General features: G+C 47.8%; 8 protein-coding genes across 8 annotated transcripts; 4 read left to right on the top strand and 4 right to left on the bottom strand.

Annotated features, from left to right (window-relative positions):
• Positions 1-1,100: 1,100 nt before the first annotated feature.
• On the bottom strand, positions 1,101-2,322 carry BDW43DRAFT_312919 (putative polyhydroxybutyrate depolymerase; the record flags this gene model as incomplete). The annotated part of the gene is made up of 4 exons (XM_032047469.1): positions 1,101-1,168; positions 1,243-1,386; positions 1,449-2,037; positions 2,101-2,322. The coding sequence occupies 4 exons, from the start codon at positions 2,320-2,322 to the stop codon at positions 1,101-1,103; spliced, it is 1,023 nt and encodes a 340-aa protein (XP_031898537.1).
• Positions 2,323-5,741: 3,419 nt separating this feature from the next.
• BDW43DRAFT_301624 (uncharacterized protein) lies at positions 5,742-8,422 on the top strand (the record flags this gene model as incomplete). The annotated part of the gene is made up of 8 exons (XM_032045085.1): positions 5,742-5,792; positions 5,865-6,859; positions 6,915-6,984; positions 7,039-7,127; positions 7,183-7,361; positions 7,421-7,590; positions 7,650-8,301; positions 8,346-8,422. The coding sequence occupies 8 exons, from the start codon at positions 5,742-5,744 to the stop codon at positions 8,420-8,422; spliced, it is 2,283 nt and encodes a 760-aa protein (XP_031898536.1).
• Positions 8,423-9,207: 785 nt separating this feature from the next.
• On the top strand, positions 9,208-9,802 carry BDW43DRAFT_312917 (copper amine oxidase; the record flags this gene model as incomplete). The annotated part of the gene is made up of 2 exons (XM_032047468.1): positions 9,208-9,369; positions 9,443-9,802. 2 exons carry the CDS (start codon positions 9,208-9,210, stop codon positions 9,800-9,802), a joined length of 522 nt encoding a protein of 173 aa, XP_031898535.1.
• A 1,538-nt stretch (positions 9,803-11,340) lies between these two features.
• Positions 11,341-13,902, top strand: BDW43DRAFT_320692 (transcription factor domain-containing protein; the record flags this gene model as incomplete). Its single annotated transcript, XM_032049140.1, has 3 exons — positions 11,341-11,432; positions 11,486-11,800; positions 11,854-13,902. The coding sequence occupies exons 1-3, from the start codon at positions 11,367-11,369 to the stop codon at positions 13,900-13,902; spliced, it is 2,430 nt and encodes an 809-aa protein (XP_031898534.1). The 5' UTR covers positions 11,341-11,366.
• BDW43DRAFT_282118 (2-deoxyribose-5-phosphate aldolase) lies at positions 13,788-14,936 on the bottom strand. Its single transcript, XM_032042595.1, has one exon. The coding sequence runs from the start codon at positions 14,864-14,866 to the stop codon at positions 14,081-14,083; it is 786 nt and encodes a 261-aa protein (XP_031898533.1). The 5' UTR covers positions 14,867-14,936; the 3' UTR covers positions 13,788-14,080.
• A 272-nt stretch (positions 14,937-15,208) lies between these two features.
• On the bottom strand, positions 15,209-16,205 carry BDW43DRAFT_282115 (NUDIX hydrolase domain-like protein). Its single transcript, XM_032042594.1, has 4 exons — positions 16,107-16,205; positions 15,961-16,053; positions 15,655-15,895; positions 15,209-15,589 (listed from the first exon to the last, which is right to left on the bottom strand). The coding sequence occupies exons 1-4, from the start codon at positions 16,155-16,157 to the stop codon at positions 15,351-15,353; spliced, it is 624 nt and encodes a 207-aa protein (XP_031898532.1). The 5' UTR covers positions 16,158-16,205; the 3' UTR covers positions 15,209-15,350.
• A 1,070-nt stretch (positions 16,206-17,275) lies between these two features.
• On the bottom strand, positions 17,276-18,148 carry BDW43DRAFT_282113 (uncharacterized protein). The gene is made up of 3 exons (XM_032042593.1): positions 17,819-18,148; positions 17,683-17,763; positions 17,276-17,624 (listed from the first exon to the last, which is right to left on the bottom strand). The coding sequence occupies exons 1-3, from the start codon at positions 18,084-18,086 to the stop codon at positions 17,407-17,409; spliced, it is 567 nt and encodes a 188-aa protein (XP_031898531.1). The 5' UTR covers positions 18,087-18,148; the 3' UTR covers positions 17,276-17,406.
• Positions 18,149-18,264: 116 nt separating this feature from the next.
• Positions 18,265-19,049, top strand: BDW43DRAFT_312913 (uncharacterized protein; the record flags this gene model as incomplete). Its single annotated transcript, XM_032047467.1, has 3 exons — positions 18,265-18,655; positions 18,715-18,819; positions 18,889-19,049. 3 exons carry the CDS (start codon positions 18,265-18,267, stop codon positions 19,047-19,049), a joined length of 657 nt encoding a protein of 218 aa, XP_031898530.1.
• Between the last annotated feature and the right edge of the window lie 2,889 nt (positions 19,050-21,938).

Here is a 21,938-nt window from a genome sequence, read left to right as displayed (position 1 = left end):
GGCAGAGGGACTGTCCTCCTGACCTTATATCTCCTCTGTTATTTCACGCCACTCCTACATCTATCCTTCCATATAGTAAGAATAGTATCCAGCTTTCACTGCCTTTATCAGTGATATAGAGTTTGCAGGGAGATTTTACGCCGCGCATACAACCAATGACCACGATAGGATAGGTCCTCTCCCTTGCAGATACTTGTACAAAGTTGTCAATTGGGTTATAATGTCCCTTGATGCGTGATGAGGGTGACTTCGAAGTCAAGGGATGCATTCTATATAAAACGCCTTTAGTCCTAAGAGAAACGAACATGTTCATACTTCTCTATAAATACCCACTTTAGTTGATTCATCTCGTGTGGACCTTCCTTAGCTATCAACATTTAAACTCCTCAGCATGCCATCCGGGCCAGAAAATGTCATCAAGGATGAGCCACCCACTTTGATACGCAAAGCCTTCATCCCGGAACGATCACAGTTATCTCAAAGTCCAGAGACTATGACGATGCTATTCTTTGAGAAAACGGCCGTCAGACAGCCATACCGCGCCAGTTCATTGTCTTTCTGCTCTTGGACAGGGATTTCTATTCCTAATTCGTGGGTTCGATATCTAGTAGTAGCTGACGGTGCTTCGAGTAAACAGCTTACTGATTATTATGAGTGGGATAAAGCTGTTTCGGCCCAAACCTAGCTTACGGTGGCGCGCAGGCGTGTATCTTCAGGTTTGATTGTGGTCTTCATGATTCAATTCATTGTGACCCTGGGCCTTGCAGAACTAGGATCTGCCTCTCCCGTTCCAGCACCCTTACTCCGTTCGCAAACACGAATTTCAGCACTAATGCATTTGAAGGAATAATGTAAACACTACAGAAACAGTACTGAGACTGCGGCAAAAGCAGCTCTATTGCCTTCTATTTATATAAATAAAAATATCGATAAGCTCGAGCGAATCATTTAAGAGTAACGGAGAAAACATAAACTACAACGCACTATTTCCCACTTGTAAGTTGAAGCCCAGATATAGAGTAATACATCATTTATAAATTAGTAACGAGAAGCTACCTGTTTGTTCTCAGAAGATTATAGTAAGATCAGTCCCAGTCTCTTCAGCGCTGGCCTTTATAGCCACTGGTAATTTGCTTGACTTGGTTGACGATCGCAGTCATTTGGGCTCCTAATAAGACGGCCATTTATCAATATCATAGATAGATCTCTTATTGGGAATCGTCAACATGAGCGTGAACCTACCACCCTTTTGATCGGCATCATCGCCGTACCACCCAATCCAATCCCAGCATGCGTTGGGGTTAGGAGCCATCATTCCTCCCCATATGGGATGCAGTGCATAGTCGGTCACTGCCTGTGGGAAAACAATGATCATATTGTTTGTATCTTTGAGAATTACGAAGCCGTTAGTGGATTAACGAGGGTTAAAACAGACACTGTTTACGTACCAGCCCATTTATCATACCCCGTATTGTCAATGAACTTGGTCCCAATTTTGTCATGACTTTGAAGACATCCATGCAGCGCTACATGGAGCTTGCATACCGTAGAGCCGTCTACACATCGCTTGGGGACATATAGGTACCCGGTATTATCCATTCCCGGTCCACCGTAAGAGCCACGTTGCTCGAAAGAGATCATTTGACCATCCAATTTATTACTATTGCGGGCGTTCAGTTTGCCATAGATCCATTGTAAGACCGCACCTGCACCATCATATCCACAATTGCTGATGTATGGTGATGAGGCTATGCCACAAGGATTATTGCCCGACTGGTCAAAGTCTGTCGGAAATGTATGAGATGCCCCCGGGGTAGTGATGTATGCGGTTTCGGACTGATTAGCGAACGCCAATATCTGTGTTCTTAGTTGCTGCATTACCCCAGGGCCCACAGTCGTATCGATTGAGCCAACCTGCATGTAGATCTTGCGACTCTGAAGATTGGCAACGTCGTCGATTTGCTTCCCACTCCATGATTTCATGTTCGCAGTTGGTGCAACGATAGATGGCTTCATGTTGTACATACATGTGATGTACTGCAGTAGATAAGGAGCTTTAGTGTCCTCCGTCCCAGTAGAGACAGATGGAAAACATCTTACCGGTTGAGCACGAGCGCAGTCAAATGGACCCCCAGCAAAGACACCAAACCCTGAGGAGAACGTACTGGAATGGGCGATACCAAGCTGTGCTGCCATGAAGCCACCGCTGGATATGCCAGATACGGAGACGTAGTTAGGGTCAACATTGTACGCGCTAAGTGCCCCGGCCGACGTGCCAGACACAAGGCAGACAATACCTAAACCAATGTTGAAGGCGACCATGGCTTATATTCACAGGGATCTGAAAAGAAGAACGCCCTGTAATATGTAGTCAGAAAGCCAGCGAGGGATATTTATTGGTCGTATGAGACAGTTGTGGGAGGTACAATCTACAACCCCTTCTCGGGTGGTAGAATTTATGTGTTGGGAACTGTTCTAAGAAAGGTGTTTTTTCGGTACAAACACCGACGTCAAGCACAATTATGTCCCTAGTAATATTGAGATCGGATCCGACGGGTAGAATACTTCGCTGAAAAGAAAAAGAGCGGGGCTTCCTCATTCTATATCGTCAGAACTGGCACACATTGCCTAGGATCCTTTGACGAACTTACCCGGCTATGCATTGAAGGAGTCAAACAGCCGTCCGTGCGCTTCTAAAAGCCCCGACTCATGTTTCCTCTACAAATTGTATAAGCACATCATATTACCATGTAGGTAGATGTCCATAGAATATGGCCTTGGTTACAATTAAATTCGGAAGAGCGCTTCCACGTGGCTAATGTATCCATGATCCAAGATAAAAGTTACTATACTAGTGCTCACTGTATACACAGCATAGTTATCCGAGACAAATGTCAGGATCACCTGGACCATTGCTGGTCTAGCCCAAGGTACGGATCGTAGTTGCTCTACGCCGGAGTGGAGACTCTGCGGAGAACATGCCCAGGGCTGCTTGGAGAGACTTGGAGCTTTGTGGAAGATGCTACAATCTATGAGCCAGAACTGATTGCAGGTTTATGTGTGCGCCGTCAGCGTCGGTTAGCGCAACTAGAGAATTGGGTGCGGCGTGGCATAATTTCCCTTTGCATGTCCACGACTTCTTTTTGTCACACTAGAACTATGACTGCGGGAGACAACAGGGAATCCATCCATCCATTAATACTTACAGAAGCATTCTCCTCTCTGCGGGGCATATGTTCGTGGGATATATTATTTACTGCTCTAGGCCGTCGGATCCGGCATATTTAGTGTACGGTTGCAATTTAATCCCATCGGATCCGATCCTAGGGTGATCCATCCCCGGATTGGCTCAGGGCAACGATGTATTTAAAGTGGCCAACGGGAATACTTCAAATGGTCCGAAATTTGCACGTTGTCATGCAGCGTTATTTAAAGCATGGAGATACTCAAAGAGGAAGGGAAAATAAAAAAAATAAAATAAAATCTTGTATTGTTTCGATCGGTTTGTTTCTGAACCTGAGGCTTTCAGGGTCCATAATTTAGAGCAATTTCATATTTGTGCCAAGACTTTCCCTTTTCGAGTCCATGAAATGAAGATTCATCTTGATTATTTCCTGCTTTTTGCAGCGGTTCTGGTTACCATACTTTGTGCAATATCGCACTGTGGCTATTGACCCGGTGAAATTTAATAAAATCCGTATGTATGCGAAGCTATGTGGAATGGAAAATCATATATCTAATTTTATCCAGTAGAGTTGGGACTCTGGATAGCTCAGGTTGACCAAGATAGTTAGTGGCTGATGTAGTGCGGGATGTAAGAAATATATATATTTTCAGTGAGAACTCGGCATCTACCAACACCAACTCCGGATAAATCAAGGGAGCGCCACTAAATGAGTCTAGTTCATTGGATTGTTCAGTTGGCTTGTCGAGTATTTTGATTCTTTTATTACTTGAAAGTGTGGTTACTCTACTCTGAACACCGGGTGCCCAAAGTCACTAAAGCTATATAGATAGATGGGACTTTACCTGGTGAATCAACTCCGAAGCGCCGCCCCCCCGGTAGGTATTCTAGTTCTAATACATGAGGCCATAAATTCACGAGCTGACCGGACCGATAGAGCGGGTCCCTTTGTATAGGAATGCAAATTCGTGGTATTCTAACTGTCCTCCCTGTTCGCTCACTATGTCGAGAACAGTCACGGTTGGGTGCGCAGCCCCTGGACAGTGTATGAAGTATGCGTCTGTAGTATCTACAATTCGAGAGTTGCCGCAAGAGATGTTAGTCGAGAAAACTGAGAACACCACACCAAATAATGCATCGTTTTATCCATATCATATTCACAACCTCAGAACGCTTTTTACTTTCCCCGCTACCATGAAGATAAACAAGCGTCAACTAATATCTACAGCCTTCCTTATCTTGACATCTTGCCATAGATATCAGCAACGCTAAGTTAAAGTGGAGAGACCTCACCTGAATCTTTTTGCCATGCTCGATAGTTTAAACACGTTACCCATAGCAGGGCCTAGGTCAATACAGGAACGCGACAAATGGCACCATTAGCCGGTAGGGTACCACTGAGCGAAGATCTCCGGATATCAAAACATTTGCCGAAGCCCTGGGATTACAAGATAGTCCAGCTATCCATCACAATGCTTGCCGTGTTGCGAGGTGCTAAGCCCTGATAGGCCGTAATAGATGCCTTCCCCAGTCAAGTTCATAGATTTATGCATTTCAATAGGAACTGAACCTGTTCCTCAGGTACGAAAATGCATTGGCTGCTTTAGTATTCTTCTATATGAATTTCTAGCCTATAAGGGGTTGAAAGTAGAGATTTTGCGTCCCCGATCAACTCTATTAAAAGAAAGAATACTCTATACTCATGTGAGATTGCTTGTAAGGAATATTACTAAAGTGGGAGTGGTCTGATATTTGACTTGATGAGATTTCACTGGTATTCCATATCACTCCACTTATTTCCCCCTCTCCCTTTTCATAAAGAAGGATTATCGTCCTCGATTGGTCCAAGTCATCAAACCCAAGTCAAGAGGGGATCTGCGGTTTTTAGGGTTTCCGATCGGTGAACCGAACGGGGGGAAGAGCATTTGTGACTCGTGGAAATTTCCTTCGGAAGCCAATCTTCTCCAGTGGAAGTATCTCGGGAGGTCATCGGAGGAATCCTCGCGTACCGAAGGTTCTTTGCAAAAGGGTATATTCTGGTATCTGGCAAAAAGTCTGAGTAGGCAGCCCTACTTTGCCCCCGCATCTTCTTACTCAGACTTCTTGCCAAGAACTATGAATCCTACATGCCGTCCCCAGTACCCCACGCAACCCAGCCCCGCAATCCCGAGATATTGCATGGTCTCAAACCTTCGTATACGCAACCTCGAAGATGTCGGCTGGAAGCGCAAGTGTGGGGTGAGCTCATCTCCACGCGCCAAACGCCAGTTGGCTCACCTATGGACTTTCCGGATATGTCCACGAGGCGAATAACATTCGAGCAATTTTTCCATGCCCCGAGCAACCAATACTGCCCAAACCATCAATATATCCATTCACTGAAGGTATAAAGAACGGCCCCAACGTCGTGATCTGTTGAAATCCCGGCGTGGGCCAATCGAAACCGCTCTCGCTTGGGATTTGCGTTTGATGCGGTCTATATCACACACGGCTTGGCGTGAACCTGCAGTCTGTTCTTGTTCAGTGTCAACGCTAGATACCCTTACCGACTACCAAGATGTTGAAGTACCTACTCTTTGGTGCTTTCAGCACTGTCCTTGCAGCCTCAGTAGATCGTCTTGTGAGAATCTCTTCCATGTTGCCGTGGATATAGGATATGTTGCTGATATGACACCTCCAGGCGCTCGACCAACATGCCGCGCATATTGCCTCCCTCAATGTTCTCTCTGGCCATATGTCCGCTGGAAATGGGACAGCTGCCCCTTGCGTCAGCAAAGAGCTGCGCCTTGCTCTGAGCGACCCTCCGTATAGCAATTACTTCTACTCCGACTGCCATGTGGCAGCTCAGGTGGTGGTTACGACGCCCCTGCCCGACAGCAATCTGTCTGTGATCGGTCCTCGGCTTATTGTCGCGTGGCCTGGTGGTAATAGTGGGATCTGTGCCTATTTCGCTCCCCAAAGCGGTATCAACGGGACTCTGGCTATCGAGCTTGTGAACTCGACGATTGGGCAACCGTTGGCGCCAGTCTATTCCCCTGCTCCTCCCAATTCGACATCCGGCACCCCTCAGGTAGGAGTAACAGGAGTGTTGCGCTTCAACTCATCGGCGGAATTGACTGTTCCGATTTTGGGCAGCATCAGGACCATCAGGGACTTTGTGGAGGGGCCGAGCTTACTGTATCCAGAAATTCAAGATTCCATTCGCTTTTCTGAGCTTCCCACTGGGGGCGTCACACTACAGAGGTTGTGGCTGGACAATGTGACTACTGTGCATCTCGTGTTCTCCCCTCTCAACAACGATGCAAACGCCAAGGTGACTCTCAATGATAAAAATATTGAGTTCACGGCTGGAGATTATATCTTCTCTGCATCTTATAACTACCCACAATTGACACAATTGGCCCCCGCAGAGGTATTGAAAAACGATTCCTCCGCGCTGATTTCTCCGCAGGCCGATCAGGTGACAGCTCTGTCCTTTCTCTCATACTCCGACAAATTATTAGCCGGTGCTTGGAGGTTCCTGACATATTTTGGTCGGGACTCGATGATCTCTGCTCTGCTGCTGGAACCGATTCTCAGTACCGGCGAAGGTAGTGCCATGGAGGCTGTGATCGGATCCGTGCTGGAACGTGTGAGTCGAACGGACGGAAGCGTGTGCCACGAGGAGAACATCGGGTGAGAGGAGATATTCTGCAATATCTGAGTTCAAGCACTGACGCGCGCTGCACAGTGACTACGCTACCTGGACAAATATGAAAAATAACGTCTCGAGTAGCTCTATGATCTGCGATTACCATATGGTACGACTAATCTTTCTCGTGAAGGATATAATCCTATACTTATGAGTGTTCTAGGTTGACACGGATTACTTCCTTCCCATCCTGATGCAAAAGTACTTCATAGAGAATCCAGTCGGCCAAGGCAGATACCAGGCATTTTCAAAGTCTGTTTTCCTAACTCTGATGTCTTTGAACAACCTGCTGACTGGTACTCTATAGCACCACGGCGGGCATATTCAATACTGCGAACCAAAACCTGACCTGGGGTGAATTGGCACTGACTAATGCTGAACGGGTCATGCGCCTTGCCGCTCCATTCGCCAAGGATCAAAAGCAAGAGAACTTGATCCATCTTCATGAAGGTCAGGTCGTCGGTCAGTGGAGGGACAGTGCTTACGGTATGCCCGATCTGACTGGTCACAACCGCGTTTGTGTTCTTATGTGACTGACATTTTAGGTATTGGTGGTGGCCGGATTCCATTTGATATCAATACAGCTTTGGTACCCGCTGCCTTGCGTTCAATTGCTGCCCTTGCACGAGGCGGTCTCCTCCCCCGAAAGCACTGGGCAAAGCTTGCCGACACATACGCGCAGACCTGGGAGGACCAGACTCTGAAATTCTTCGAGGTGGGAGACTGTGGAACTCCTCGTAAGGTCGCTATACTAATTACATTTCTTGACTGCAGGTTACTATCCCTAGGGTCGAGGCGACACAGCGGGTGCGTTCCTATGCGAAAGTATCTGGATTCACAGGGCCAAACCAAACCGACACGATCGACTCGGATATACAGTATTATGCCTTAGCTCTGAACGGCAGTAATAACCTCAGCAAAGTGGAAGTGATGCACACCGATGACTGCTTCCGCCATTTCCTGCTCAACACAACCGAGCAGACGCAACTGACTGCCTTCGTCAACCAGACTGCAAATAATATCCGCCGTACCTTCCCCGCAGGACTCATGACTGATGTCGGTCTCCTAGTTGCCAACCCGGCCTACGGTCCTGATCCAGTCTATGCACGGAACTTTACCGCAGGTGCTTATCATGGTACCGTCGTCTGGTCATGGCAGCTGGCTATGATGGCTAAGGGACTCGAACACCAGTTAGGACGTTGTGTTTCAAATGGATCCTCTGGATCTGCGTTGAGTCCAGACTTCTGCCGGGATGCAGTTGTGTATAACAATGTTCGAGAAGCGTACCGCATTTTCTGGGACGTACTGGAGGAGAATTCGAGCCTGCTTTCTATGGAGGTGTGGTCCTGGATTTTTAAAAATGACAGATTCCAGGCGACACCCTTGGGAACCTTGCCTCCGCCTCCTGGTGTCAGCGGTGGAACCGGTGAGTTGACCTGGCCATGTCCTTGATGGTGTGTACTGACATAGCATCACCGTTAGAATCAAACATCCGACAGCTCTGGTCTCTGACGTTCTTGGCTGTCACAAGGAACAAGACGCTCTAGAGTGATGTCCGTTTGTTTATATGCATGGATCTTGCTATTGTTTCTTAGGTATCGGGGGCATCAAAGCCCTGGCCATGACTGCGAGCCATATTCTACACTAGTGACTTGAAGGTTTTAAGATCCCCACTGAGTACATTTATATATGCCAGTCAACTAATGAACTTATTTATCAAATGGGAAGAAGGCCAAATCTTTTGCCATAGACGGTATATGTCCTTAGTAATTTATTGAATATGCCCCGTGTGTAAAAGATAATTCCGGTGAGCTCGGTGATTCTGGTACTATAGGGGCTGAGTCGGGACCCTTGCTATGATACCATGACTACTGAGATGTAACCCTGCTATTCATAAGCCGCTAATTGTGTCTGTCATAGCCAATGGCTCGATGTGGATGTTAAACTTGATTGTTAATAATGATAAGAAATAATAAGCCGCTAATCTAAACGGAATAGGGTGGTGGCTGATAGTGGTAATTAATGATTGACAACAGTACTGCACCAGCAAGTTCAGTCCAGGTCCTTCCTCCTGGCGTCGGGACAGGGGAACAGTGGGTGGAGCGAAGGTACAGCGTGGATACCCGCTATAAGCAATGCTATGTGCGCCTTCGGAGGATCTGGAGCCATTGCACATGGTTCAGCCTGAGGGCCCATCCTTCTGTATCCATGGTCGTCAGGCTACTTAGCGGAAGGGGTCATTCCACATAGGCTGGAAAGTCCGCCAGGGCCCTATCATTAACAACGTTTCTACAATGGTCGCTCACTGTTCCCTCGGATTTCAACGAGCGAGATGACGGTCCCCTACGGAGATCCTCGCTCCCCATATCACCGCAAGCAGGCATTTGACCTTGGCGATTTGGGCTTTGGTATCACCTCCAACACGTTGACACTGTGCTGCGACTGCTTGGGCCTCATTGCGTACCCCGAGGGTGCTCGGGGGTCGGGATCCGGTGTAAAACGTTAGCTGCATAGATGAGATAGATGGTGGAGTGGGATGGAAACGTACCAATGCCCGCAACAGGCAGGTCTCCATGGTTCGTAATCGCCTGTTGGTGATTCAGTGCACGGCCACTGTTCTGAACTACGAATACATTCTCGCTTTCGTCCTTGAACAGGTAGCTAATCTTCACATCTATTTCAAAGCTACGGGCATCGTGTCGATCGACCATGCCCATCCGCCAAAGACGCTTTCACTGTGGGGAATAGTCGTTGCTCTATGTGTCCTAGCTGTTAGCCATCAACATCTGTTCTATCTACGCATCGATCCAGCCTTAGACGGGGTACAGAACACAGTCATCTATGATGATATTAAGTCCGTTATGGACGATCCTCAGCTGGACCTCTTGGGTGTAGTGTTTCGTGTCCACACGACGCCCATCACCTAGCCTGGAGGCTATGATCTTGACGCCAGCAAATCACAAACCTACAAGATCGTCAACCCGTCTCGCATTAATACCGTATCAGGGAAGCCGGTGGGGTACAAACTACATGTACTACCAAGTCAGATGCTGATGATGGGGCCTGACACATTCAACTAAAAACGTGGATACTTCTCATCCAAGCCTACCTGAGTCACATCCTACTGTGACAAACACTTTTAGGCTGCCGACGAGTTCACCAACTAAAGCCGAGAGGATACTGGTTTGGGTGTATGGGCACGACGGGATGAGAATGTTGAAAACGAAGAATCGTTCTTTGGCACACTTTTGGAGTCACGCACGTTAGTAGGTATCTATCCTGTCTTACAACCTACGTATATCAAGAACTTTCAGCTAATAGCTGTCATATATAGAATTTCCAGTTATGCCAGTCGAGGTGATATCGGTGTCCGTGAAATCGACTAGTTTCTTCGAATTGAGCCCCTTCCAACGACGTTCCTCACTCCAACCAGAACATGAATCGGTCGACCCTAGAACATTCGAGCGCAGGATCGTAATGTGGGTAGTGCAGTTTGCAGGAGCAGTGAGACCTTAGCTGAGCTCGTATCTCTCAGGCAGGATGGTCTATATACCCAGGTAGTCAAGTCCAGATAATTCAACGCACGTATCATCGTCAAGGACAACGTCTCCTTTCTCTAGGTGCACATGGTTTCCATCTTGAATAACTCACGAGGCCTTATCCAAGTATCAACCTAAAGGTTCCATTGAAATATCGAGAATCAGGACACCTCTAATGTCCGGGCATTTTGGTGGTCTAGTCGTATATGTTGGTTCAACAACTCGGTACATTACCATTCTACTTCACATACAGCCGCCTAAATCAATGCCTCGAACCTATACTGCACCGACAGCCACCATAACCGTGCCTGTAGTGGCCTGAACCATAGTGGCACGTTGCCTATACTTTTTTCGGAGTCATTGGACTCAGTATACCCAGTGGATTTGGAAAATTATACTATATCTGTACTTTACGGGCACAGAAACGGTATGTACAGAATATATCCATATTTTTAAGATAAAATTATGACTGCAAGTTGGAAGACTAACTGTATTTGGTTTAACTAAATAATCTAGATATGCTCCCACTGTAGAGCCATAACATGAGCCGGCCAACCTTGAGCATTTGGAAACAGCACCACAGCACCGTATTGTGGGAAGTGCAGTTTGTAGGAACTGTGAGACCTTATTCCTAGCTCCCTAATTCAATTCCTACCTTAATTCGGCAGAGCTAAGTCCGCGATATAAACTTGAGATGCTGTATTATCTTAGTAGCTAGGCTTATAAACTTCAATCTTATGGTTCAATATCCTCATAGATGACTAAGGCACCCGTTCACTGTCGCCTGAGATATCTGGCACTCAACGGGATAAACACGTTCCTCCGAGCCCCGTGCCCACTCCAACAAGATAGACATGCCGTGTTTATGATTCCCCATCTCGATATCCAAGGCTAAACCTAACGGCGTGATAACTCTCGTTTATACAGCACGCGTAGGCTATGGCTGATAGATATGGCTGGTAGTGCTAGCAAGAAGGTCTCCAGCGCCTGCCAACGATGTCGCCGCCAGAAACTGAAGGTCAGCGTCCTTCAGGAGACCACCTTTGCAGTTGCATTAACGCGTTGAAGTAGTGCGATATAAGCCGCCCATGTACTTTATGCAGAAGGGCAGGTGTGGATTGTCAAAATACGACTCCTGCCCGCTGGAGGGCTTACCAACAAGACCAAGCCCTGGAATCGGAGCCAGCTGCCAAACGGATCCGTACTGTGGTTGCTGAGCCAGTAGAGGCGATCACTCCATCGCATAGTGGTTCTCATCGTTCGTCTTTCGCAGCTCAACCAAGCTCCATAGATGAGGAAGAAAATTGTACGATAGTCCACCAACCGTCCGCGTCGGGCAATCATCAATCGTGGAATTCTAGCTCGACGATGGCCCTAGTAGATGGGGTAATGTACTCATTCTTTTTCTTCGCGGCTTCTTGGTTGCTAACCCTTAATAGGCGTTTCATTTGCACAATGCAGCTACACCTGGAACTGCGGCGACCAACGCTATTCCTGGAGCCCAGCTGAATGACTTTGAGTCCGACGTGTCAGAAGAAGCAACCTCGGTAAAGGTTGCCGCGAGTGATCGTGTCGCACCGGCAACAAGTCGCCTTCCTCCAGTAATGCGGTCGTTAACGTACTCATCTCAATCCGCCGTTTCGGACCTCATGTCACTCCTTCCAGTCCAGGAGGCTGCGGCTCTGCTTGTAGATACCTACTTTGACCGAGTGCACTGGTTCATGCTTATTTTCCACCAAGATACATTTCGGCAACGGTGGCCAAAGCTTTACAAGCAAGCGAGCTCGCGAACCTCAAATTGTCCCCGGGATTTGGGCTTTATAAGCACGTTTCTATTGGTCATCGCTATCGGGCTCCAATATACTGGGGAACATCGCCGCCATCTATTGGCTACGTACGGTATAGACCCAGAGAAACTTAAAGAGCAGATTTTCTCTGCCGTGAGAACACGTTTGTTGGACATAGTTTCGGTTGGCTCCCTAGAGGTTGTACAGATGTGCGTGTTACTTGGGACTTACTACCTATACCACGGTGCCCCTCGACTGGCGTGGCCGGTGTGCGGCTGTGGGCTGCGCATAGCTCAGGCCCTAGGGCTTCATCGTAAGATGTCCTCAAGCTCCCAGCAGTCATCCCTGGGAAGCACTGCCCTACGCCAGCTGAATGAAACAAGGAAACGAGGATGGTGGGCTATCTATGAAATTGAAACCTTCTGCTCAATGACATACGGATACCCCCTCAGCATCAAAGATTCGGACTGCGAAGTTGAACCGCTTGACCCTGCATTTAACTCCCCCATTGGACAATCGTCATCTTCATTTGATGAGCCACTCACAGGCGAGGTGACTTTGCTATCTTACAAATATCTCATGTCCAAGCTAGCAGTCATAACCAAGGATGCCTTATCCGAATTGTACCATGTCCGTCTCGATCCTGCGGAAGGTTCCCGCCTGCATCACTCGACCTTGGATCCGCGCTATGTTATTGAGAAGGTCCGCGCGATTGATACTAAGCTGCGACAATGGCACACAGAGGTGCCTTTCAAGCTACGGTGGGAAAATATGAGTGCGGCTGATGTCAGCTACTCATCTCCACAGGCAGTTGACCGCGATATCGGTGCCTCAGGCCCCCTTTTTGAAAGCCATATATATCAGCTCCAGGCACTAACCCTCACGCTTGCTTACGAAAACGCTAAGATCTTGGTTCATCGTCCGCTACTCTCGTATAAGGCCGTTACTCATTCCTCTAATTCTGACCGCAGTGGCTACACAGAGTCTTCCCCGAACTACACAAGTCCCTTTCATTCTTCGCTTCAGACTTGCCGGGCTGCTGCCATGAGCATGGCCCAAATGGCCTCCAATCCGATTGTCAATCTCATATCAGAAACCTACGCTACAGCCTTCGTCAGCATCCACACCTTTACAGCTGGAGTGACCTTAGGTATCCTCAGTAGTATTGACCCTCTAGGGCCGCAGTCTCGCGATGCAAAAATTGGGATGCATCAGCTCATGGGCATTCAGATGAAACTAAAGGATCGATCAGTTCTTGCTGCCCAAGGACTGGACATTCTCAAGCGCCTCACGAAGCTTGTAATTGAGAAAGAACTCAATGTGATGCTTGACCTGTCCAAACCTATCGGGCTCTCGCGACCGAATGATGGTGGAGGTGCCAGTACACCTGGTTGGATCGAACAAGCTCAACTTAATGAGAACGGCGGTTCTACAACAAATATTCGTCATACAGATGACACAACATATCCTATTCATAACCAACAGCCAGAGATACCCGTAGCGGATTCCATCTACCCTTTCAACGTGATGGGCGAGAGTGCCCTTCAATATACAGGAGACCCTGCCTTATCCGAGGCCATATATAATTTCGATCAAGGTATGAATAATTCCTGTATTTTCTTGGCTTCTGTCGCTAATACTTCAACTAGCACTATCTATATATGCCCCTCGATCACCAGCGGATCCAGAAGAGTCACATAATCCCTCATTCATTCGGCAATCCGCCGACGAAGGCTTTCCGATGCTGGAGCAAACGTGGATCTGGGGTCTAGATAATGTGCCCCCCTAAACGCTGCGAAACCATCAACCGGGTAATTCAGCAACTTGGACTGCCAAGTATATTGGATTTGACTACGTCCTTCAGCTATGCACAGGTTTCTCAGTACCCGCCCGTGCTGTTCTCAGCCATCGGCCTAAACGAGACTTCCACCGGCTCATGGCCAATGCCACGCTTCTTCGCTTCCTCAAGAATTGCCACGGTTGCTGTTGCACCAATTCGAGTCACACCCAAGCTCATGACATGCAGCAAATCATCCAATGTTCTCACACCTCCCGCTGCCTTGATCTGAACGCACTTCCCCGACTTCTGCCTCATGAGCTTAAGGTCCTTGACTGTCGCTCCACGATAGTTGTAGGACCCATCGCTCTGCTTGACGAACCCATATCCAGTCGAGGTTTTAACGAAGGCGACCTTCAATTTCGTACAGATCTCACAGAGCCTCACAATATGCTCGGACTGAAGGTAGTCATTCTCGAAGATCACCTTCAGAATGGCACCTTGGGCAGTGACCGCGTCGTTGATCTGGCGAATCTCTTCCGTCACATAATTCCAGTCGCCGCCGAGAACTTTTCCCACATTTACCACCATGTCTATCTCGGCACCGCCTGCCTTGGCGGCTGCGGTCGCTTCGGTCACTTTGACTTCGGTCGTACTGTTGCCGTGGGGGAACCCAATGACAGGGCAGACAAGGACGTCGCTATCGGCGAGCTCCTTCTTAGCCAGCGGGATGTGGTATGGCTTTACGCAGGCGGTTGCAACGTTTCTCATGCGGGCAATACGCAGGCCTGCGACGATATCGTCGTCGGTCACGGTTGGGTGCAAGAGAGAGTGGTCGATCATTTTGGCTAGTTGTGTGAGGGTCACGGTGATAGTGTTGGACGACATCTTGCTTGTTTTGAATGATAATATTAGGAACTCGGTAGTAGAAAGTAAAGAAAAGTATACAATAATAAGCCGAGACTTTATAAGCTAACAATCTATGCCCTATGGGGTGCTTTATATAGCAACGGGCAAATGAACAGTTCCGTCGGAAAGTCGGGTTGATTACCGTATTTGGTAATTGCTTCCACCGGATGAACTTCGCCTGTGAGGAATCTGTTCCGGATATCTTGCTAACACATTGCTTCTAATCAGAAAGGCTAGAATGCGAACCTCTACCTAGTCCCGTTGCCTACATATATTCAGTAATCAGTGATTTATGATTGTTTAGCGGGCCAAAACAGTGTCTTTAGATCTGACACGATGATATTGATACGTAATATATATTGTATTCATGTACACATTGCTTAGCGAACTGACCCCAGCCAATGCCATTCCGACTGCCAGGAAGGCGGAGTTTCTATATCCTAAGCCCATTCCCGCCGAATCATCACAAATTCCATTTCCTCGCCAGCTCAAACCCCTCGGCGAGAGCAACAACCCGAGTCTCAATGGCGTACCCCTCTTTCTCGAGCTTCTTCAAGTCCGCAAAGAGTGATTTCATCGGTAGCGTAAAGACCTCGATAAACTCCTCTTCCTCCAGCTCCGGGCTGGGATTCTGATTCTCGGGCAAAGACAGATCCACATTCACATACGCGAGCTTAAAGTTATTGTTACCCATTCCGGGAGCTATCCGATAGTCAGCCGACGTGCGACCCGGTTCACATCATCAAATGACCCCGAAAGATACTTACAGTTATACAATGTTTGGCTGATTCTCTCTACCACCCCGACATACCCCGTTTCCTCTTTGAGCTCTCGCACCGCGCATTGCTCCGCGGTCTCTCCAGGGTCGATTAGACCGCCTGGGATCTCGACAACCACCTTGTCCAGAGAAGGTCGGTATTGTTTCAGGAGAATCAGCTCCGGACCGGTAGACCTATCCAGCGTAGCCACCATACTGACTCCGTCGAAGTCACTATCGGCCGGGCGAGTCTGTTGCGATGGTAAGCTACGATGATTCACCTCAGGCTATTACATGGATTAGTGAAGTATTTTACCTGCATTTCGGCGGACTCCCAGGTCCTCTGGATGCCATTGGGGTCGCGATAGGTCGTTTTAACTAGGCGCTTCCATTTGGCTTCTTTAGTGTCCTATTCTTCTTGTTAGTGCGTACCAGTAGTACAAGTTAGGGTATTATGCGCACTAAAGTACACCGTGAGAGGACAACAGGTTTTCTGTACTTGGTGTTCGACATATTGAAGACGTTGTGGGCTAATTTGACAATACTATCTGGGTCGGAATTGGTGATAAAATGCCCCGCGATAGGCAATGGTGGGGCCATGTCTGTAAACCAGCGCTATCAGCAATCAAATAGTGTCTTTTAATTGGCTTATGCTCTCACCGCTTTATATATCGCTATCAGTTTTATGATGACTTGGGGAAAGTATACAGGGGTACGTTTTATATATCGTTTCGTTAGAACCATTTTGCTGGTCTCTGTCCCCGACTGGTCGATGAACAACCACATTAACCGGCTGAATGTGGCCATCAAATCTTGACATCAAAGCTAGTGCCAACAGCATTTATATTGCTCCATCTTAGGAAGAGCCACTTGATGGGCTCTGCCTCTGAGCTACGTAGGTCTGGGTTCCGCTCCGCTTCTTGGTGACCCGGCTCTGTCTTTTAGCGACCCAGCTCTAGGCTCAGCCATAGATCTGCTGCTTGGATGATCCACATCTAATTTGCATTGGAACCGTGCCTTGCCCCGGCTCCAACGCCACAGGCAAGGAAAATGCCATTTCTCGAAATGCCTGACGACCATTGTGCGCAAGAGGAACTGCAATTCGATTGCCAGAAATGGCCGCTCTGAGACAGATCATCTATCAAGGACATGGGTCGCCCTTGGTCGATGAACACCTACACAAACCGACTAATCAATCAGTCGGGCACGGAACATAATCGCACCGGACGTCGAACTCGCAACGCTCTGGCTAGTTATACGTCCTACTAAAACCGTCAATCTCGCTGTCTTAAACACAAGACTCTAAAGATTTAACGCTCTTCTACGGAACTGAACTGTCAATGAAGCTCTCAATATCCTTGACCATATCATTCGGGCATGGCTCAACGGCCCCCCGAGACAATTTGTCCTTTCGCCTCCGATAACGCAGGGCAGATCCTGACGATACCTGTGTGATGCACATTCTGCGTGTCGCCGATTACTAATCGCGAACCGTCGCAGAATACTTACACTCCCTTCTCGCAAGCGAACGCAATGACGGACGCAATGGTTCAAAGACAAGTAGGGGGGTCTTAAGGAGAATGATGAGATGAACGATGCTTAGATCACATTCAAAAAATTTAAAGCCTGACCTCGAACCCTTTCCAAAATTAAAAAAGAATCTAACTATGGAGTATTGGCACATCTTCTAGGCCAGTGGCTGGGTTTTGGCCGCTGGTCATCCGTTTACCTATATATACAGAGAAACAAGCTACAAGCCTACTTATTTTTCTTTCCCACTACACTCTGTCTTATCCTCGCCTTCCCTCTTCTGTTTTACCGCATAACGGTCTAAGAAATGGACAAACGCCGCCGCAAAAGTCAGCAAGCTTACAATACTCCCGATAAAAGTTCGGGCAAATTGCCAGGGACTGAACTGATCCTGAACCCCACAATAAACCATGGGCGGCCCAAAGGACAAGCCGGCGTAAAATAAAGAAGCTGGACGATCAGCCACTCTGAGTAGGAGAGGTGCATGAGAAGGGGACACTAAACCTACCTGCCATTGTTTGACTTGAATTCCCACGTACAGCCCGAGCCAGAAACAGTATCGATATTACTAGAGAAAGCACCATGATCCCTACTAAAGATATTAATCTCGCAACTCCGATTAACTATGCAGATGGGATACTTACAGAAGTTGCGTACCCCGGCTGAGGAGCTGTACCACTGTTCTTTGATGTCCTCCTGGACGGTTCGGTAGAGAAAAGGCCCAACATCGTCTCCGAATATCGTTCTGAAATATCGGGCCGATGCATCGCGGAGATCATTCGGCCGACCCAAGCGCCAGTGACCGGCTACTTCTTGGGCGAAGTCGGGGGTTGTGTCATGTTTGGAGATGAGTAAGTCAGTCAGATAGGTCCTTACTGCGCTGGGCCCCGCGGAGGCAGGAGGGAACGACATTGTTTTTGACTACTTAGATGGTACAAATAACAAACACAGGTTTTTGGCGGCGGGGAGGCCTCAGGCAAACGTGGTGGCTATGACTAAGACTTGTCTCCTTAACAATCTGGCATCAATCAGGGTGACTGCCTGAATGCTGACCAGGCAACAAGGCAACCATGACCTAATATGTGACGTCATGGACTTCTTCCACTTCTCGCCTGCTTTCCTCAACTTCCAAGTCATCCATCCATCCAGCCCCTTTCTGTGTGATCAATTGACCTTTATACCTGTAGAGAACAGCTCCGAAAACATGCCCGAACCCTTCGCCACCTTCCGGAAACGCCGCAGCGATGAATTGGCCCGTCTCGCTGACGAGCGCATGCAGCACGACTTACGACAGGAAGATCGCGACACTCTCAAATCCGCTGCGTCGAAAGTGTCGCTTTGGACAGGCATTGGCTCCGTGATTGGAATTGGCCTGGGTCTGTACGTCGCCTTTCGGCTGCGAAGCTCGCGCAAGGCTTTCTTCGACGCTTTCCGCGCGCAGGAGAGACCTACGCAATTGGTCTTCGCTGATGGTCGAACGGGTATGTGATTAAATGCGATCGGTTCCTTTGCGACGGGATACTAAATGAGATATGCTCAGAGTCGATTCCGGATATCACACCTCTACTAAAGCCGACGACCCTGGGAGATTTCGCAACGTATTTCTTTGCTTCTGCGGGTGGGCTATTTTTGGGTGGAGAGCTAGGTGTGATGAACTGATGCGTGTAGTATGTGTGACAAGTGACTGGTCTGCTAACTGATTTCTTCTTCAAAGGGTTCATGGCTGGAGCGGCGAGTGGAAGTCGCAGTATCAGGGCTGATGCCGAGCAGAGGAAGAGAATCGAGACTGCTTTCAGGCGATTCCGTGCCGATGTACTGCGGAAGGAGGCTGATGCATTAGACCGTGGAGAGAGCGTTGCGGATAAGATGTTTTGAATGTGTAGAGTTCCTCAAGGGACTCGTGGGTGCCATGTCTTCTGCTAGTATAAAAGCTTTGCTCTGACTTCCTGCCTTTCTGTTCATTCCAATTTTAAGAATGGTAGAGGGGGCCCCTATTAGACTAGGGTTCTCCGCCCCCGGCTTCTCGCCTGTATCCGTAGTATTGGCCCTGCATTAGGAGCTCGTCATACGCACCCAGGATCATCCGTGTAATCGCCGCTTTGAGGTTGCTATCTGCGACAGGGACAAAGCAACACCCCCCTCTATTGATTGAGTATTGACTGAAAGTCTGAGATGGCCAAGTTGACTTACTAAGGCTTCGAGTTTTTATATCTCGCCATACTATGCATGAGAATCGGACCCGCGACTTCGAGGACAAGAATATCAATTTTAGCCCAATGTGCATATGCAAACCGTTCCATATACGTATTCACGACATCTAAAGTTTAACTTCAATTTCAAACCACACAGTGGCTTAACGTGGACTTTAATCATCTGATGACCGCAATTCCTTTTTACAGTTCGACAGCGGCCTTCGGGAGAAGAAGGAGGAGTGGTTGGCGGACTTGGTGATTCTGAGTAAGGTACTACTACCGAGGGCTAAGAAGAAGTTTAGCCGCGTGTACGCCGATGTTAATCTGAGATGGTTAGAATTTTCTGGGACTGCCCGCGTTTTGAGTCGTCAGATCCAGTGGATTAAGATATAGAAAGAGGTAATTTGGTAATCAACATGATTCCATAAAGGGAAACCTTGAAGACTCAAAAGATTAATTAACTATAATTTGAAATAATAACGCTAAACAATAGACATAACCGCCTAAAACAGAGAACCGGTATCTAAGTATAGTCCGATCTCTGTTTATTAGTTTCGCTAATCCAGACCAGTAATTCGACTAAGACCGATAGGGGTAGATCTACTTCTCCGGATTTTATAGATGTTCTGGAAAAGTCATTTTGATAAAATCTATTATCTAGTGTGGTTGATTCGCTTCCCGCTCCTATAAAAAGCGTTACCTTGAGGAAGCATTATTATTACGGGCAGGGTAACTATCTCTTTCTGTCTCAGAGATCAGAGCATGTTCTAGTTTAAATCAATTTACAAGAAGATACCTTATTCGAATTTCTTAAGAGTCCTTGTCAACACCTAACCAACACTCGTATTTTGGTTCGGACGCAGGATAGAAGAAGGATGAGCTGAAAGAATAAGAGAGAAAGAGAAGAGAGAAGATTATTAAAGATAATGGAAAACTTTCAAGTGGTTTTAATAAAGAGATCCGATTTAGAAGGATTTCTTTTTTATTATCTATATTCTGGCTTTGGCTGTCTTTTTCTTCGGAGAGAGAGAGAAGGGCGTTAGTCACGCTATATAGACGGCTCTAGCCGGGGTAAGAGACGTAAACTATGAGATAATTCCTACAATTCGAGGATATATAGATTGAAAGACCCCCGGATGGGGAACAGTGCCAGGAACACGAGAGAGCGGGGAGGAAAACAGCGGGGTGGAGAGACAGCGGATGTGAGAGTCAGCCAATGGGGGAGAATCTTAAGTAACAGAGAATGACCAGGTGGTAATCATGTAACCCTGGTTCTTGTGGAATTACGTTGCGTGTTTTACCTATTGGGTTGCCTAGTATAATCATATCATCTTAGGAGACCATTACTATTATATACCACCTAGCCAAGAATTCCAGGGGCAAAGGCCAGCCCTAATATATTTACTATATACGTAAAGCGGAACGGTGCGCACCGAACTGTATTGCAACCCCGGCGATGGAAGACATGATTTAAAAAGAAAATGTAGAATAATCAATGGCTTCATCGACCAATTTTCAGTCCTCCGATCTTCGGATGTCTTTGGGTTTAGGATATTGTGTAATTAATAGTGAACAATCTGATAATTCTTCTATATGGGACTTAAAAGCTCTGTACGATTAAGTATGAATAGCGGCAGCGGGCGACCTCTGAGTTTACAGAGGGACTTGCTAGGTTAACACCCTGAGTGCTATTCCTTCTTTGAGCCGAATTCCCTGTCCGAAAGTGCGAGCTCTTGGATGCGTTACCACCCGGTTGTACATCGGCGGCTCCACCCAATGTCGTTCGAGTGTTAAATCCGACGGGAGATAAGCTGCAGGGAGATAGATTGAGGGATGAAACTTGCCTCCACCGGCTAAACCGCCATCTTTGCCTGCCGCGCTCGGGGACGCGGGAGACATCTAAACTAGCGCATCCTCCGCCCAGCCCTTGGGGTCGGGGCGGCCAACCCTATTAGCGAGGACGCTGCCAATGATTGGCATGATTACCTCCCCTGACAGTGCTGTGGATTAGAGGCGTACCAATGGCCGGTGAGCAAGACCACGTGTGGTCCGGGATGGCTGAATAGCATCAGTATGGATTTGGATTAGGACACCCCGTATTTCCCATCTTGTCCCCTCGAATTCTCAGCCACAAAAAACGCCTTCGACCCAACCAATCCAATCCGGGTAAGGCAATGGGGCAGAGCATTCACCCTCTCGGCATCAGCCCATCTAACCGGGATTGGTAGGGCTGGGGGAGCCGTGAGTGGTGCGAAGCCCTAGAGTCGATAAGGATCTCTTCTGTCCTTTGTTTCTATTCGTGCGACATGGATTCAGCCTGGGGAACTCCCCTCTTTTGTCTCGGAATTTTTTTTTTCTTTCCTTTTCTTTTCTTTGCCTCTTCTCTTTTATTTTGTCTTTCCTCCTACCACCCTTTAAATTCTTCGTTTTCTTCTTTTTACTTTTGTTTCCTCACAGACTCCTCTCCTTCCCTGTCCGTCACCTTTCGGTCATCCGGAGTTTGGATCCGTGTCACTTGACGGGACTTTTACGTACAGATTGTCCTCCTTTTGCGCTTCTTCCCCCCCCCCCC

Source organism: Aspergillus alliaceus (genome assembly GCF_009176365.1).
Source record: "Aspergillus alliaceus strain CBS 536.65 unplaced genomic scaffold BDW43scaffold_33, whole genome shotgun sequence".
Lineage (NCBI taxonomy): Eukaryota > Fungi > Ascomycota > Eurotiomycetes > Eurotiales > Aspergillaceae > Aspergillus > Aspergillus alliaceus.
Note: the sequence above shows the minus strand (reverse complement) of the source record. Positions and strands in the feature narration are given on the sequence as shown.

What these genes read in the sequence shown, in the direction of transcription:
- BDW43DRAFT_282118 (XM_032042595.1), bottom strand. Translation starts at nt 14,866, where the DNA reads ATGTCGTCCAACACTATCACCGTGACCCTCACACAACTAGCCAAAATG.
- BDW43DRAFT_282115 (XM_032042594.1), bottom strand. Translation starts at nt 16,157, where the DNA reads ATGTCGAACACCAAGTACAGAAAACCTGTTGTCCTCTCACGGTGTACT. An exon ending in TCCTCTCACGGTGTACTTTA is followed by an intron (nt 16,054 to 16,106) that starts GTGCGCATAATA and finishes CAAGAAGAATAG; the next exon opens with GACACTAAAGAAGCCAAATG. An exon ending in CAGCCAAACATTGTATAACT is followed by an intron (nt 15,590 to 15,654) that starts GTAAGTATCTTT and finishes ACTATCGGATAG; the next exon opens with CTCCCGGAATGGGTAACAAT.
- BDW43DRAFT_282113 (XM_032042593.1), bottom strand. Translation starts at nt 18,086, where the DNA reads ATGTCGTTCCCTCCTGCCTCCGCGGGGCCCAGCGCAGTAAGGACCTAT. An exon ending in AGCCGGGGTACGCAACTTCT is followed by an intron (nt 17,764 to 17,818) that starts GTAAGTATCCCA and finishes TATCTTTAGTAG; the next exon opens with GGATCATGGTGCTTTCTCTA. An exon ending in TTCAAGTCAAACAATGGCAG is followed by an intron (nt 17,625 to 17,682) that starts GTAGGTTTAGTG and finishes CTGATCGTCCAG; the next exon opens with CTTCTTTATTTTACGCCGGC.